Here is a 17836-nt window from a genome sequence, read left to right on the forward strand (position 1 = left end):
AGTTTTTCATGTATCTTCTCTTTTGCCCTGCTTATTTGGCTTGTTAGAGAGATGTATGCCATGTATCAGAAAAACTTCCAAATGAAAAATGTGTGTGTTCCCTAAGCTGACAATTGTATCTGCATAAACACATACTTTAAAGAAAATTGACAGAATTACTTGCTTTAACTCAAAATGTTACATTTCAGAAATTATCCTTTTTTTAAATTGGGGTTTAAAAATGCACTTGCAGACTGTTTCTAATCTGTTTCAAATGCAAGCAAATTAGTTTATTGGTTTTTAGACCATTTAGCACATGCAGTTACACAATTAGTCTGCAAAGGTGCCTTAAAAATTTGTTTTCCTTTGATTTCAACAACAACATAAAAGTGCTTGTGCAACTCTTAATATAGGTTTGTTTCTCTACATTTTTTCTAGCATATGATTAATATAATTGGTATTGGGGAAAAAAAGCAGTTTTTAATATAGAAAGCCAGTTGTCAATTACTGCTTGCAGATCAGCTTATTCCTTACATTTTAATACAAAATCCTAATAATGCTTCTGATTTTGCATCTTTAAGTATCCTGTCATTAATGCCTGATCTTAGTGTTTGAAAAAGACCATCTGTTATATACTGCATATTTTACACTTAATTTGTATCATACAAATGAATACCCAAAGTCTGGATGTTTTTAAGCTGATCCTTTTGCTTACTGTTTTTTTTTTTGTTTTATGATGGTGGTTTATTTTGTTTTTCCAGAAAATAGAGGCTCGAGTATCTGCTGATGAAGATCTTAAGCTTTCTGATCTTCTGAAATACTACCTTAGGGAATCCCAAGCTGCTAAGGTGAATCTATGGTTTTTGTTCAGTGAAATTGTGGTTTCTTAACATAAAAAAAAGAGAGAGAAAGTGATATGGGCTCATCAACTCACAATATAGATAGATTAAAATGCTGCCTCCTCTAGCCTGCATGTTTTCTCTTAGCTGTAAAACCCATTTCTGTTAAATATAAGGAGTAACAAAGTAGTTGCTGTTGTGGGACTGACTGTGTGGAACTGAGTAAGTCACTTGTCAAGGCCAAATCATTCAGTAATGAGAAACACTGGAAGGGCTGTTCTTGTGTTTGCAGCGTGTTTGCTGTTTGTAATTGCAAGCTATTTGCTTTTTTTTTAAATATTAAAATTAGATATTCCATATAATCAACTAGTGCTGATACAAAAACACATGGGCTGAATTTGATATTCTGTGCTTACAGAAAATTTCATTCTTACTATTGTTTGATGTGATATGGTTAAATAACATCACAGAATGAGCAAGCATTTGACAGTAAATGTCTGTAGTTAGAAGATCACAAACTGTTGCACAAAAAATGTTACTGCTACTTCTTGGGCTCTGTGTGTATTTCAGATACATAATCTAAACGTAGTTTGTTTCTAATCTAAGAAGCTGTGAAATTTCCCATGGTTTGCCTTCTTTGGCTTTTTGGAGTTTGATCTAAGCCATCTGTTGCTAGCCTCTGTCAGACAAGATGGAGACCAGACAGTATTATGTTGTGGATCTGTTCTAGTATGGACATTCTTGTGACTTGGAGGATGAAGTAAAGTGAATGCAAATAATTTACTAAGAACTGAAATACAGCAACAAGGACTAAAATTTATTTGATTTGTTAAATTATTGGAATATAATAAAATCCTTGGGTAGAGTCTTATAAACTCCATACAACCTTTGTTTTTTTAATAGGATCTCCTATATAGAAGATCTAGGTCACTAGTGGATTATGAAAATGCTAATAAGGCATTGGATAAAGCAAGAGCAAAAAATAAAGATGTGCTGCAAGCTGAAACTACTCAGCAAATATGCTGTCAGAAATTTGAGAAAATTTCTGAATCAGCCAAACAAGGTATTTGGGTGGTCCTTGATCTGTGTTACTACTTGAAAATTAACATTTTATTATGTTATTAATGAGAATTAATGTAATTAATAAGAATAGATTTTTGTACTGTTTCCTAAGCAGGAATATGATCTTTTAGTTATTATTTATTTTAGAAAGTTCAAATTCTATTTTTCTTTGGCTTCTCATAGCTCTGATAGGTAGAGCAAAGTCTAGGTGCAAATTACTTGTTTGCACAAAAAAGCTTTTTTTTTCCACAAACATAAGCTAGGATATGAAATGATAACTGTCAGCAGTAATAGCAAACAAATATTTTAGTGTTGTTAAAATTCCCCTTTTGGTTTTAGGCTTTCTTCTGTGAAGGCACCAGTCTGTCATAGATCCGATACTACTTTAGAGAAGGGAGAAATAATGAAATGAGATTTCACTGCATTACAGAGTTAATAGAGAAAAGGAACCTTACTTACGTGTTACTTTTCTCCTGGAAGCTTACTGTCTTTTTTAGGTTAAACTTCAGTGAGTTAGTAGGTATCTGAGTCATCACTTGTGGCAGATCTGTTCAAGGTTTAAATACCATGCTCTCCTGTTTTTATCATTGAAGAGCTGTTTGAGCCTGTAAATCTGGTTAATGATTCCTGTAAATGAGACAATGGAGAATGAGTGATCCTGTTAGCCACAGCAGTATATGCAGAAGGCATACTGTTGTTCACCCTAGTTTTAGCTTAGTATATTCCCTGAAGACTTTCAATTATCAGCCTTGAAAGAGCAGTGTAGATGGAATAAGAGAAATAAATGTTAAAAGCATCCACTTGGCAGTCTTTTTTCAAAAGAGCTTCATGTCCACAAAAGGTTACCTAGAGGTGAGGAATTGCAGTGATAGTTTGCTTTCTTCCAACTGAGTTGCAGTATTTTTGAGCCCAGAATGTGCTGAGATTAAATGTGAGGTTTTTCTTTTTTCCTTCTCTCACCCTTTACCTCTTCCATCCTGAATGAATGTCTGTTAATAGCTGAAGTCACTAGCAGGGATACAGTTAATTGAGTCCATTTTTATTTTCTATAGAACTGATAGACTTTAAAACAAGAAGAGTTGCAGCATTCAGAAAAAATCTGGTGGAACTAGCAGAACTGGAATTGAAGCATGCTAAGGTAACTGTGATCCTTTTTGGCCTATATTTCAAGTGATTTTGAATATTATATACTTGATTAACCAAAATGGCTACAGTTGTTGTATGATACACACTTCACATTCAGGAAGGTGAATTATAAGTTAAGTATTGTCCAGAAAGATTAAATTTCTTTAATAAAGAGAAAGTGAAGTATAGGCGGTGTCTCTGAGAGATTGGTATGCTTGAGGTGCCTTTGGAAAACTGGAAGGCCATTTTTGCCTTCAGTTTTATGTTTATTTGGCTGTTTGATATTTACATCTGCAGAATTTGAGAACTTACTCATTTTTAAAACTTCATCTCTCCATTTCACTATGAGATAAGAAGTGGTTTCTCCTGTTAGCCAGATTTTAGGACTTGATGTATAGGATATTAAGCACGAGATCACACTGGCTTGTCTGGTATGATGAGTATGCTTTTTGAACCTTTTTGCCTTTAAACTCTAAACCATTAACAAAAGAGGCATGTTGCAGATAGCCTTTTCAGGAAAATAAATTTTTGTGGGAAAAGAACTTCAGGAGGCCTGTACTGTCCTTAAATTTCACAATGTATTTGATTTCATGGATGACTACAACAGTCTTATTTGAACAGTCTTATACCTGGAGGCAGCCTTCTCTTAAAAATCAGTTCTTTAGCATTTCTCTTCAAATCTGAAACTGCATTGGTTAGGAAGCTATGAATTAACTCAGAATATATCTGTTGAAAGGACTGTTAAGAGGTGTATTGCTGCTTTACTTTCTTTTCAGTAGTGTCGATGGTGTCATTCTTCCTTCTGCTAAACCCATTGCTTGTAAAACCCATGTGCAGTAATAAGGGCTGTTTGAGGAACTTCTTTTTAAAGATCTTTGTAGGTGTAAGTTCAGCTTCATGGGATATTTATGTATTGCTGGTAAAGCAATCAGTAATGTATGGAACACATGACTCTTTTTTCAAATAAACAGTCTTTACTTCAAATAGTCCTGACAATCTCACTTGAACAGTTTTTATTGATTTGCCATCTTGTGCTTTAGTAAGGGAATGCCTCTGTCTGGCTTCAGTCATTGACTCTTCATCATCTCTTGTAACTGATTCTGCTGAAGTCTCCACATGCCTTGAAGTGGAATGCTTAAGCAATGTCTCTGTCTTCCATTAAAGAATCACTTCTTTTAACTATGCAAGTCACAATGTTGGAATAATATTCTTTTTAATTTTGACAGCTAATAACTGTGGAATGCAGGGGGAAGATGCTTAAATTCTGTAGCTTTCAACTTGATATGTGTTTCCTGTGTCCTCAGTACCTGGAAGTGCTTGATGATTTTTAGCTTTAGTTTGTTGCCACAGCTTGTGTTTAACACTAATTTCTTTGAATAGTCTGTCTGTGACTTGCCTTGTCTTAGTAAATTCAATAACAAGGAGTACATGAAGCTGTAATAGAAGCTTTGAATTGTAGTTCTGCTTTTGAAGATGAATTTTTTTGCTGACCCTTTTCACCTACTTCATCATGGAGCACAACATTCATCAGAGAGTTTTGAATCTTTAAAGCTTTACAATAATAGAAGGTAGTTTTGACTAAGAATGATAAATCTTGAAACATTAACAAATAATGTAGCCTCTTGAAAGAAAGATGTTTTGTTTCTCACTAGGTTCGAAAAGTCTCTTTTTCAATGCCACTGTTTCATATTCACAAACAAGCTAAGCTGCTACAGATGGATCAGTTTGGTTGCTGTGTTTTTCTTTCTGTGAATTCTGGGTTTGAGTATTACAAAATTTACAAGTACAGTAGGTTGTATTTTTCAGCATTATATAATGGGGAATGTTCTTATGAATGCAGTAACCAAGGTATTTGAAGAGAGTCTTATGGATAGGTTTTTATTAATCTGTATGCTAGTGAAGGATGAAGTGGTTTGGTGGACACTTTCTAGGTTAGTTCCATAAAAGGAAAAAATAAGATATTAAAAGACTTATTTGTTGGGGATTTTTTTAATGTAGTATTGTGCCCTGATGTGGGAAGAGCAGTGCTAGAGGAATATGACTGAAATGCAAGTCATGAACAATGCTTCCATTTCAAGGAGTAAGTAGCCCTGGTTTTGACTGAGGTGAGCTGGGCTGTTTCTGGACACCTAATTCCTCCTGAAGACTGATGGAAGCATAAAAGAAAGCTATGTTTTTCACGTAGGCAGTCAATGATGTCAGATCAAAAGCCCCCTGCTTCTAGGTTCTTGGCAAAATACTTTTCCTGATGCTGGCAGTCTCTGTCTCTGTGCTCTTGCACTTACTGGAGGCAGGCACGTGAAGTTTAAGTAGCAACAAAATGGCAATTGCTTGGTCATTTGAGTGTGGAGCAGGTACTGACAAACTTTGCAACATGACCTCTTACCCAAGTGTACGTGTTTGCTTCCAGCAAAAATGCTAATAAGGAAGAGGTCTGGGGACAATGGATACCCACTGCTAGACTTTTCCTAGAAGTCTTCAATTATGGGGTTTTTTTCAGTAGTGAGTGCCTCCAGACTAGGATGCCATGTAGATGCATTGTTTCTGAATCAGTCTAGCCATGTGTCTTCTGGATTTTGAGCTGCCTCACACAAAAAACAGAGGTGAAATATGATGTAGCAGTAGGTGCTGAATTCACCTGAGAGGCTCTTTTGGAGGAATTCAGACACAATGAAGGCTGCTGCTTGACTTGCAGTTTAAAGTTACTTGCTCTGTGTGGAAAGAAAAACACAAATCCCAAAACAACAGAGGTTGCTGCACAGAAGTCAGAGTGACCAAAGAATTGAGAGAAGGTTCTGAGGCACAGCTTGCATTTTGCGAGCTATACCTGTCTGTATCTCTAGAAGACTGGAGGGCCATAGGGAAATAAACTCAGTAAATCAGGGACACTGTACATACAATTTCTAAAGTAAACCTTCTCTGCCCAGTTATGTTCATACTACTTCCTTATAACTTACCTCTTGGAATTATTTTTGATATCCTCTTATTTTGAATTGCAACTCAAGAATTTTGAAAAAAAACTAAAAATCAGTCGGTTGGGTTTGCTTTAAGTTGATGAAAGGGCAGACTGCTGCCAGGAAGGATGATGATGCATGACTCTTCCTTTCCCTTACGTTGGCACAATTGTGTGTGCAGCTGCATAGTAAGAAAGTGCTGAAAGCTGCTCTGGGTTTTCCTAAGCTTTACTTTGTCTTGTTTTCCCTTGTATCAAAACACACAGTTTGTCTGGGAAGGTTGGCAGTAAAAGAGAGCTGTCTTCTTAGCAGCAGCATGTACCCTAGATTTATTTATAATAGCTGCCAAACTAAAGCTTCAGATTATCGTTGGTCAGTGACCTACTCAAAACATACTGATGTTTCTTCTTCTGTGGCCCTTCTGGATGATTATTGCCCTAGGTAGTGCTTAGCTTCTGTTTGGCTAGTTCTGTGTTTCTTCATGACTTAATGCAGCTGTAGCTAATGTAAGGCCTGAGTAAGTGTTTGGCCATTTTGGTGCAAAATCTGAATTTGGTGCATTGTTCAGTATGGTTGGATTTTGAAGTATTCCTGTGTTGGACTTCATGTTCAGGAAGGGAGGTTTGATAGCTGGTGAAACTCCTACAGTTATAATCATATGACATTCATAGCCTTGGCTGTACATTTGGAGTCTTTTGACATTGAATTGCAACTGAGTAAGACAGCCACTTCCTTCACTTAAATAAACAGAAACATATATTTTCCACAAATACTAACATATACACTCTTGCCTCTTTGGGTTTTTTGGAAAAAGAATTTCTTTCTTCTGTACTAGCAACAGATGTCTGTTTGGAACTGATAGAAGAAGGAAGTAAGCAAAATGCAGTGCTAAGGGATTTGCTGAAATGTTTTGTCAGTAATTCTTTCTTTCCTGAAAAGGGTGTTTCTGTCATTCTGGTTCTGCCAATAATTTTAATATCTGCAGCTTAGGAGTGTGAGCTGGCAAGAAACACTTTTCTGAGTCTGAATATATTGGACTTTCTCAAGTTGTGGTGATATAAGTCAAGTATGTCAGATACTGCATCCACAAGGAGTAATGGCTCACAGTTTCTATTGTCCTTGATTTATTATAATTTAAACAAGGATCACAAATAAGGTTCTTGTGAACTTTGTAAATTTGATCTAATGAAAATGAATTATGTGCCTATTTTGAAAATTTGAGTAGACTGGCTGGCTTAGTCTGGAAACAACTGTGGTGTAAAGGATGTTGTGATGGTTTAACCCCAGCTGGCAGCTAAAACTCAGAAAAGTGAGAAAACTGGTGGGTTGAGTTAAAGACTAACAGGGAAAGCAAAAGCCATGCACACAAGCAAAGATAAGGAAGGACTTTATTCACTGCTTCCCATGGGCAGGGAGATGTTCATCCACCTTCAGGAAAGCAGGGATGTGACTTGAGAAGACAACAGTCTGAATGCCCCCCTCTTCCTTCTCATTTCCCCCACCTGATATACTGAGCATGATGTCATATGGTCTGGAATATCCCTTTGGTCACTTGGGGTCAGCTGTCCTAGCTGTGTCCCCTCCCATCTCCTGTGCACCCCCAGCCACTTCTCCAGCGTGCCAGTACAAGAAGCAGGAAAGGCAGAGTAAGAGCTGCTTGACAATGATGATGTCATCTCTATGTTATCAACATAATTTTCAGCACAAATCCAAAATATATCCCTATATTAGCCACTGAGAAGAAAATTAATTCTACCTCAGCCAAAACCAGCACGGATGTTCTGGTAACTTTTTTTTTTTTTTAGAGTGCTACATAATGGTCTGTAAATTACAAATATACTTTGTGCTTCTGTAATAAGATGGCCAAAAGATTGTCACACTTTAGTTACAGGTAATGTATGCAGTCCATAAATGTACTTCAGATTGAATTCTATTTGAAGACTGAAGACTTCAGACTGAAGTATTCCTTTCAATTCATTAGATCATTGCAGTCAAGAATCAGCTTTTCAGTAGCAGAGACCTTAAATTTACGAATCCTGTACCCCACAAAGATGGACCACCAAGTCCTCATGTATCTTCTTATATAGAACTTCTTCATATCACCGAATTACAACCGTCTGAAAAATAGCTTGTGATTGTCCTCTGCCAGTGTAGACATAAAGAGACAAAAAAGCTGTTGAAGCTGTAACTGATATTGCTGCCTTCTAGATAAGACTGAGGAGGATTTAGTAGGCATAACTGGGAATCTGCTTTCAAGCCTTTAAATCAATTAATTGCTTAATCTGGATTATAAGAACCTGAAGGGGGCATAGAATTATGATTTTAACTTTTGGTGCTGAGGAATGAATGTCCTGCTTATCTGTCAAATGTCATTGGAGCTCTTTTAACTGAAGGAGTATTTACAAATTCTTAAGGACTTCTGTGGACTGTTTATGAAAGACATGGAAATCACAGATACTTACATGCTTCTGTGTGTCTGAATTTTTTATATGTTTCTTTTTTGATCCAAAATTTTTTTAGAAGTCAGCAGTTTCTTCTATGTTCGTAATTGGGCATTCAAACTGCTTTGTTCCTGCATTTTATCTGAACCTGACAGGAATTACTCTTAACACTGTCAACAGCCCAACATTTTTTTCTTACACAGAGATTTCAGATTTGGGAACAAATGTAGTACAGGTATTTCATAGTGAATAGCTCGTAGTTTAAAGTGATGTAAGCATACATGAATGAACATATGAATACTGAGTTGTTTTGGTGGGGTTTTTTTCCTGCAAAATAAATTCTGGCTTATCAATTACATTTGCTTTATTCACAACAGTATCAGTTCTCTAAATTCATTCAGATACCTGAAAACCAGTCTGTGTATTTTTATGTTAGAGCCAGAATGCTTTAAATAAGATTAAAAACTGTGTTTGGAAAGGCAGCCAGAGCATGGCTTAGAGTTAAGATGAGTTAATGTTCTGATAATCACTTCTGTAGCTCCAGCTGTAATGGCTAAGTCACCTGGCTAAGCATGTAAATCAGTCTGCTGTCTGTCTAACGGGGCCTCCTCCTTGAACAAAGCCGTCAAATGGCTGCTATGAGGGAGGAGATCCCGAGTGCTATGAATCGTTTAATATTTGCTGATGAATACAGTATTCACGGTATTCAGTAACACACGAATACTTAGACTTAGGGGATCTCATTCTAGAGACAGAGAAATAGCCCTGCTATATAAAATATTTTAAGCTTTGCAACTGTGGATTTCATTGCTGAGACAGTGCTCTGCAGTGAATAGTTTTTGTGGCCAGATTAGATCTCTAGGAAGAAACATGAAAGAGTATTAAGTGCTTATTTTTGTATCTCAGATTGGCTCTCTATTTCCGTGACACTATATTCCTACATACAAAAAAAATTTAATACAAAAGTTATTACACATATTTTTCCATAAGTTTAACACCTGTCTATTCTTCTTTAGTTGTATCATTGCTATTTAAAAAACATTGTTCTGTCACAGGCTTAAAAGAAAGAAGACAAATGTGGTGATATTTTTCTTTATTTTTACAGGGTAACTTACAGCTTCTGCAGAGCTGCCTGGCAGTGTTAAATGGTGACACATAAGCTACGTTCCGTCCTCCCACTAACAAGGGCTGCCCTCCTCTGGATTTTATTTTCATGACTTTAAATAGGCATTTACAATTCCCTGGAGAAAACATTGGACAAAGTGCACATAAGCAAGCTTCTTCTTTCAAAAGAATTAAACATGTGAAAGTAGCTCCAGACTATATGAACAGCATACTTGTTATACATACATATTCATGTTTATTTAATCATTATATGCTTTCATTGTTCAGAAACCAAATGCTCGGGTTTTGTGAAAATAGCCAATATAATAATGTTCATGTTATGAATACTATGATACAGCTGCAATCTTATTTACCTTTGTAAGTAATTTCTGAAGATCACCATTTGAAGCACATTGTTCAAATGGTCTAAATATTACCATTAGATATTTGAATATTGTTACTATAATGGCATTGTATACACTGTCTTAGTTTTTTTTCCATGTACTTATATCAAAAAACTTATCTTTTTTTCAATTGTGAACATTTCCTAGAAATTTTGGAGAACTTTGTGTAACCTTTATAACTATGATTTAAAAAGAAAAGCAGATGCATTAGTATGTTTGCCTTAACTTGTAGACTAATCCAATTATTGTAAAATAAACCATGAAATCAGTGATTTTTCTAAAATGATGCAGACACTGTATCATCTATAAGCTTAGTATTTTCTAGTAAATTAGATTGTTTTTTTTTTCTCTATTCATCGTGTAAAAACCATTGACTAAATATTGGATTGGTCTGACACTATTCGCCCAGTACTTTTCACTTGCATTCTCAGGTTTTATCTGTTTGTCTGTGACTTTCCTATCCAGTGTACTTAAATTGTTTTGAGCTTGGTGGCTGACTCTGCAATTTCTTTGGCAGAAGTACATTTGAGAGAGCTTCCTGGGTTTCTTTTGAGAAAGGGGAAATAAAGCACCAGAAGAGAGTTCAGAAGGTGCATAAAATATGAGTGAAAAGTAATACTGCTCCACTGTCATACAGATAAAATGTTTTGCTTCAGGAAAAAAGTGAAGGTATCCCCTATAAAGGAGCGTGTTAAGAGGATCTCATTCTGCTAACTGGACTTAAGACTTAGAGCTAAGAATCCAGTATTGTTAGTTGTATTGATTGGTCTCCCTTCCTTGAACTATGACCCTTTTCCAAGAGGTGCTGCTATGTTGTGTAGTTTCACGATGTCATAAAATGAGGCTTTACTTGAAGAACGTCTCTTCACAGTGGGATTGCTGCTTTATAAGCAATATGTGCTGTTTGCAGGCCTTCAGTGGAGCAGCTGGGTGAATGGAAGTTTGGGTGAATGCTGTGGTTGGCAATGCAGATCAGTGTAAGTCAGCGTCTGGTTACAGATGCCCTGTAATGCCACACAGACGTGTGTGGTTTGTTTTGTTTTTCTCAGATAGGGTGAATTGCACAGTGTTGTATACTTACCCTGCTGTCTTGCACATCAAAACATAGCAAAGACAGAGAAGTTTGCATTGTGCTTTGATTCATGTACCCATCACCTCAGGCTTCGATGCCCAGTGCCCAGTGGGTCTCGGCAACTTGCCTAGTACAGAGAGTATTCCCAGCAATGCCTACTACACTAATACTGTGTTCATCTTCTAGATATAACAGGTATAATTCCTAAGGAACTCATCTATAAATACAAGGGACAACGATGACAATGTATATATAGTTAACAATACTGTAAATATTTTAAGTAGGATGTGGGAACAGTTTTTAGATTAGTCCTTGCTGTTGAGTGTTACTAGCTCATTAAATTTTTTCCAAGCCTCTTGGTATTGGGTGTGTCTCTTAAAGCTCTCTGTGTCGGTAACTCTGGAAAAAAGTACTTAGTACGTGACCCGAGGACCTGCAACTCCGTGGAGAAAAGGGAGAAGACCCGCCTGCCCGCTCCTCGCTGCGGGGCGGCCCGGGAGCGGCCGGGGCCCCGCTGTGGCCCGGCCCCGGCGGCGGGGGCGCCTTTCCCGGCCGAACCGGGCCGGGCCGGGCGGGGCGCGGCCGCCGGAAGCCGCGGGGCGCCCGGAAGGGGCCGGGCCGGGCCGGGCCTGGCTGCGGCAGCGGGCGAGCGCAGCGGCGGCGCCATGAGCCGGCTGCGGGAGGAGGATGATCCCTACGTGGTGGAGGAGCCCAGCGACGAGGAGCGAGCGCTCAGCAGGTGCCTGGAGCTGCCGGCCGGGGGAGGGCTCGGGCCGGCTGCGGCGGGCCTCGGTCCCGCCTGGCGTGTGCTGGCCCGGGCGCGCAGCGGCGCTGGCGGGGCCGAGCCGTGGGTCTCGCACGGCGCTGGGCATCGAGCCCGGGCTGGCCGCGGAGTGCAGGAGGATCGGCCTCACATCAGCCGCGGCGATTTCCCTGAAAGCGGCGTGTTTCTGACCGCACAGCTCCCTGCGCGGAGCGAGAGCTGCCGGGGCATTGAGCCAGGCCGCACGCAGCCGGCTGAAGCTCCTTTGCGTTTGAACCAGTTTCAATACCCCATAGCTAATAAAGTGTTTTAATATGTATATTGCCCATAAACTCAGGAGTAAATGCTCTCCCGTGCACTCACACAGTTCAGGTGTTCATTCCAAGTGATATGTCCACGTTGTAGCCTGTATGTAATAATTAGATGTGTACTGCTTCAATGCTTGTAGCTCAGAGGACGAGGTGGACGTGCTCCTCCATGGCACCCCTGACCAGAAGCGGAAGCTGATACGGGAGTGCCTGACTGGCGAGAGTGAGTCTTCCAGTGACGATGAGTTCCAAAAGGAGATGGAAGCAGAACTAAACACCACCATGAAGACTATGGAAGGGAAATGGAAATCACCCGAAATGGGTAAATCAAGCTTAACATCTGCTTGCATATGAAATAATGAATTATGTGTTAGTGGCCAAATCATCTTCAGGTTTTGGTTGTACAGTTAAGAATATGTAGCAGTATTTACATTACACATACATACAGAACAGGAATTATGATGCAGAGGGGCTGTGACTGCTTGGCAGTTTATGTAGGTATTTTTGAACATCTGGCCCTGAAATTTTGGGGGACTTTTTTAGTGGATTTTACTGTAATCAAAGTTTGTGAAACATTATTCAACACCTGTATGTTTTTCACATGACTAAAGATGTCCTGTGTGTATTCTGTAGGGCACAGACAGGCATATTTGGTGTGGTGTCCTCTGTGTCTAAAGGGAGTGTTAGGAGAAACTGTCCTTCAAATGGTACCTGAAGTTTATCTTTGAGGGAGAAGGGAGCAGCTTTGCTCTGAGAATGACTGTAAATGAAGTAACAAAAGTGATGTGAATGATAAGGGTATGGGAATAAACTGGGAGAGCTGTTATTTAACACACCCAGGTAGAACAGCGCACTCTGGACACAGTAACTTGAAAGTAAAGGTTTGTTCTGGGCTTTATACTTGCTGTCCTTTCAGTGGGACTTTTAGTGTTCTTACCACTTCTGATTTCATCTGTAGGTACTTCCTCAAGCACTGGGCTGACTGGATCTGCCAGCACTTCAAAATACTATGATGATGTTTACTTTGATTCTGATTCAGAGGATGAAGATAAAATAGGTAAATGACAGAGGCAAGAGGAGGGCATCTTTATAGTACCACTCACTCTCCTGGATCCTGTAAAATCCTCTTGGGGGGTCAAGAGGCTGTTTTTGAAGGCTGCATTTCTGAGGGGAATTATCAGCCTGTATCATCTCAGTGTAGCTCCTGCAATTTTATGATGTATGCCAATGTAATGCTTTGGGGTCATGCACTTGGAGGACAGATGAGACAGGCATTTAAGTTCCAGTTTTGGTTTATTGCAATGATGGGAAATGAAAATTGGAAATTGTATATGGTATATTTTGATAATTTGTGTCTGATGGATGTAATGTGTTCTTGCACAATTTTTTTCTAGATACACAGGATGTCCGGAAAAACAGAAAACATCAGCAACGTCTGATTCTCTCCAATGATGAGCTGCTGTATGACCCAGAAGAAGACAGCAGAGACCAAGAGTGGGTAGACTCACAGAGGAGAGGGTAAGCAACCATAAATATTTGAATTATAAAATGCTTAACATCAACTGAAAATTTTAAATGAAAATGGTAAATGTAGAGAAAAAACCAACGCTGTCAAATCCATGATATGAAACTATTTTTTATATATAAACTTAAAGCACAAGAAATTCTAAAGCCTATAAAATGTTTTGGGTGTGTGTAATGGAAGTTGAGTCTTCAAAACATCACAGAATTTCAGAATTTTTAAAATCAAGATTTCCAAATTCTCTAAGCCAGTTTTGTCTGTAGATCTCGTCTGAACAATCATGCTATGAATTAAAATGTTGCAAGATAATTTGATTGCTGATTAATATTTGTTCCTGATAAATGCTGAATTTCTGGTTTTGGAAAACTTTTAACTTAGCAAGCCACAAAATGTGCAGAGAAAACAGGAACAATACAAAGGTACTTTAATGAGGGTTTTTGAAGGTTGAAGTAGAAAAATGTTTGTTGCAGCAGAAGTAAAATTTTCCACTTCAATCTGTTGAATAAGATAATGAATGTTGCCTGCAGAGATCGTACTAGAGATGCCTGCTTTGTCAGAGGACAGGGATAGTTAGGCACAAATTCTCATGCCAGATGTGTTTGTCTCCCCAAATGAAAATACTCTGTAAATCAGAAGATATTGGTATGTGTTTTCCCCTCACGTCCACATTTATGTTCTTTGAGTTAATGCAAAAGGTGTCCAGAATGAGCCAAGTATTAATTTCTGTATTTTAATGCAAAGAAAGGTTTGACATTGAAGTGATATGACCAACAGCAAGGGCATGTAATTTCACTTTTTGTCTCTGCTTCCTCCTCTCTGGAACTGGCAGGTACCGTAACCAGAGAAGAGCACCGCAGCAGCGGCAGGCAAAACCCGCGGCTGTTCCAAATAGTGATGCTGTTCTGAACTGCCCTGCCTGCATGACAACACTGTGCCTGGACTGCCAGAGGTAACAGCAGTGAACAATAAGGGGTCTTTCTGTAATTTATTTTTCTTGGTCAGTAGTATTGTTAGTATATTTAGTTTGATCTATGGATTTTTATCAACTCTGTCTTGCAAGGTGGCCCTAATAATGAGAAGGCAGGTAGGTGTGAGTCAGATTTAGGGTTAGATGCTGGTTTGTATGAGTGATGATCAGTTTAACCTGCAGTGTGGAGATGGGGAAGAACAGGGTAGAATGTTAGTGTAGTGGAGTAGGTAAAATTTTTTAAAAATAATAATTGTGGAGACTCAACAGGTATTTCAGGCAGACTGGGGATTTTAGAGATACCTATCTATATATATTTTGGCTTGATGTTTAGCGGCATAAAGCTATTATAGGTTATTTTTGTCTAAAAATATTCTCCTTGTTTAACAAATCCTGCTTGTTAAAGGAGGATTAAGCAAAATAAAGGTAGTGTATTCTTGCTTGGTTTGAGTCTCAGCAGTTAGGGTTTTGAGTGCAGTTACATTTAAAAGTGCCAGGAAGGTATTTAGGTGAGAGTCCACAGTGTGTTTTGCTACTCGTCAGTATCTGACTGCATTGCAGGCCTAGTTAGTGCTGCTAACCTGTGCTAAGGAAAGGACTCTAGAACTGGGAGTGAAGTAGAAAGAAATCTTCTGAAATGAGGAATAAAATACCTGTCATTTATTGAGTATTTTTGGTGATAGAGGATGAAATTCCACAGCAGCCTGAAATCATCTAAGTACGGGGTGCTGTTTTTCTCTGTTTTTGCTTTGCTGGCACTGGTACTCCTTGACCTTCTTTTGTAGTTAAGTATTTCAGTTTGTGAAGGTAACAGAAAACTATATTTTTATTGTCAGACTGGTCTTTCCTGGGTTTAATCTACTGCAATAGCTCAGCACAGTGTCATACAAGCAATAAGCCAGCAGAATTTGAGATTGGACTTCTGCAGCCACTGTTGTATTCATTCAGGCTGCTGTAAAATTGCAGCCTGAGGGACATTGTGTTAAATTGAACTACAGTACTGAATTTTGCTACATACAGATACAGTTGTTAAGACTGATGACAGCTGAAATTTGATGTTTTATTATAGACATGCTGCTTCTAGCGTGATAATGTCAATATTATTTATAAAAAAGGAATTTCAGACTTGCATGACATTGTAGGATGTCAGTGCCAGTAGATGAGTCATTAACACTCACAGTTTCCTGATCTTTTACTATTATGAGGTACATGTAGCAATGCATAATTCTGCAGTTCCAATACCATTGTACTCCAGGGCGTTTCTTTCAGCAACAGACAGTATTTTTTAAAAATGCCTTAAAAAACAACAGATGGCTGCAATTCTATGTTTTTATATTTTTGTAGCTGTGACTTCTGTTTATAAAATTCCTACTTACTTGGCTTTCAGCCCTTTGGCATGTTACTTCCTATCTTTAATCCCATATTCAGTGATGGTAACAGATTTCTTGGAAGTGGAGTTGTATGAATGGTATGACTTGCATTTTCTCCCCTTCTCCACAGACATGAATCTTACAAAACACAGTACAGAGCAATGTTTGTGATGAACTGCTTTGTTAACAAAGAGGAGATACTGAAATACAGAAAGAAGGTAAAGAGAAGAAGTAAGAAAATGAAGCACAGCAAAGAAATTGGCTCTATACAATCAAATGAAGAAGAAGAGGAAATATATCATCCAGTATTATGTACTGAATGCTCAACTGAAGTAGCAGTAATGGATAAAGATGAAGTTTTTCACTTCTTCAACGTTCTGGCCAGCCACTCCTAATAGGGAAATGCAGAGGGAAAAATCCTGTGTGTTTTTAAGAGCATGGGAAGTGTTAGAAATGCAGGCACACTCGCCTTTTTGAAAATGTAATCTTATAAATGCGCATTTTTATCTGAGAACTTTATAATGGTTGGACTTTTTGCAAAGTTTATAAAAAGCATACCGTTAACTGCGTGTGTATGAGAGTGATATTCGTTCCCACCATCAGGCGGTTGTCATTGGGTTATCATTGGGGATTAAATATTTTGTAAATACCATGTAAGATCTGTATATTGTGATCATTCCCTGTATATATACTACCCATTCATTATCTCAGTGTGTATTAGAATGGCTTCTTGGAATAAACACTTTATAGTAACTGATTTTCCATAGCTGCATTGGTTATTTTATAGCAAGGGATAAACAACATTCAGTCTGAATGTTTGATGTCGTTAGGCTGTTCTTGGTAGATCTGCACATGTGGTCTGTGTTATGGTTTTACCCTGGCTGGCAACTAGGCCACACAACTGCTTGCTCACTCCCTCCACCCCCTCCCCCAGTGGGATGGAAAATTTGGACCTGCAAACCCACAGCAAGAGGAGCCCACACTAAAGCAAGGGTTCTGATAAAACTTGTGGCCCCTGTTGGAGCAGGCTTTGCCTGAAGGACTGCACTCTGGAAAAATGACCCACAAAGGAACAGTTTGGGAAGAAGTGTTGCCTGTGGGATGGACTCAATTAGAGAAGTCAGTGGAGTACTGTCTCCTGTGGGAGGTACCCCACTAGAGCAGGGGAAGGAGTTCTCCCGGACCAGTGGCTGGAACAATGGGTGATGAACTGACCATAACCCCCATTCCCTGTCTCCTTGCACTTCTGGTGGGGGAAGTAGAGCCCAAAAAGCAGGGTGAGTTAGGGGAAAGTAAGATTTATTGTACTTCTCGTTATCCTGCTCTGATTTTGTTAGTAATAAATTCAGTTAATATCTGCAAGTTCAGTGTGATTTTCCCATGATGGTATTCGGTGAGTGAGCTCTCCCAATACTTTAGTCATGGACCTTTGTGTGTGTTTCCTCTGTCCATTTGCAGAGCGGAGAGACAGAGCAGCTTTGCTGGGTACCTGGTGTCCAGCCAGGGTCAATCCACCACAACACAACTGCTCACAACCTGCTGACCAAGAGCCAGCTTGTCCTTGAACAGTGATCATCTGCCTTCCAGGTAACTCGCCCAGTTTATATACTGGGCATGATATTCTAGGGTATGGAATATCCCTTTGGCCAATTTGGTCACTTGTCCTGGGGCCTTAGTAGTTAATGTAGCAACAACCAAAACATCATGGTGTTCATGAGAACATTATTCTCAGACTAAATCCAAGTTAATGACAAGAATATGTACTTTGTCCCAGCCAAAACCCGGACACTCTGATAAAGAAGGAATTGTCATGATATTTGGATTTTTGGTTCCTGAAGGTCTCAAAAAACTGAAAATTTTCTTTCTATACAGTGGAAGATGAGCTTATATTGCTATTGCTGGCATGGACTGTTCTGCCACTGATCA

The 17836-nt window shown here is 38.8% G+C and overlaps 2 protein-coding genes across 3 annotated transcripts in view; both read left to right on the top strand.

The window, feature by feature from the left end:
* Window positions 1–9712, top strand: part of SNX6 (sorting nexin 6) — a 28044-nt gene extending 18332 nt beyond the window's left edge. For both annotated transcript variants that reach the window (XM_064423974.1, XM_064423973.1), the window contains exons 11-14: window positions 741–827; window positions 1722–1881; window positions 2933–3018; window positions 9506–9712. In XM_064423974.1, the coding sequence (XP_064280044.1) occupies window positions 741–827; window positions 1722–1881; window positions 2933–3018; window positions 9506–9559 (387 nt within the window). In that variant the 3' untranslated portion in view covers window positions 9560–9712. The remainder of the gene's footprint in view (window positions 1–740; window positions 828–1721; window positions 1882–2932; window positions 3019–9505) is intronic.
* A 1848-nt stretch (window positions 9713–11560) lies between these two features.
* EAPP (E2F associated phosphoprotein) lies at window positions 11561–16667 on the top strand. Its single transcript, XM_064423975.1, has 6 exons — window positions 11561–11719; window positions 12192–12373; window positions 13010–13108; window positions 13446–13569; window positions 14403–14522; window positions 16041–16667. Exons 1-6 carry the CDS (start codon window positions 11646–11648, stop codon window positions 16303–16305), a joined length of 864 nt encoding a protein of 287 aa, XP_064280045.1. The 5' UTR covers window positions 11561–11645; the 3' UTR covers window positions 16306–16667.
* Window positions 16668–17836: the final 1169 nt, after the last annotated feature.

Source organism: Passer domesticus, chromosome 6 (assembly GCF_036417665.1).
Source record: "Passer domesticus isolate bPasDom1 chromosome 6, bPasDom1.hap1, whole genome shotgun sequence".
In the NCBI taxonomy this organism is placed as follows: domain Eukaryota; kingdom Metazoa; phylum Chordata; class Aves; order Passeriformes; family Passeridae; genus Passer; species Passer domesticus.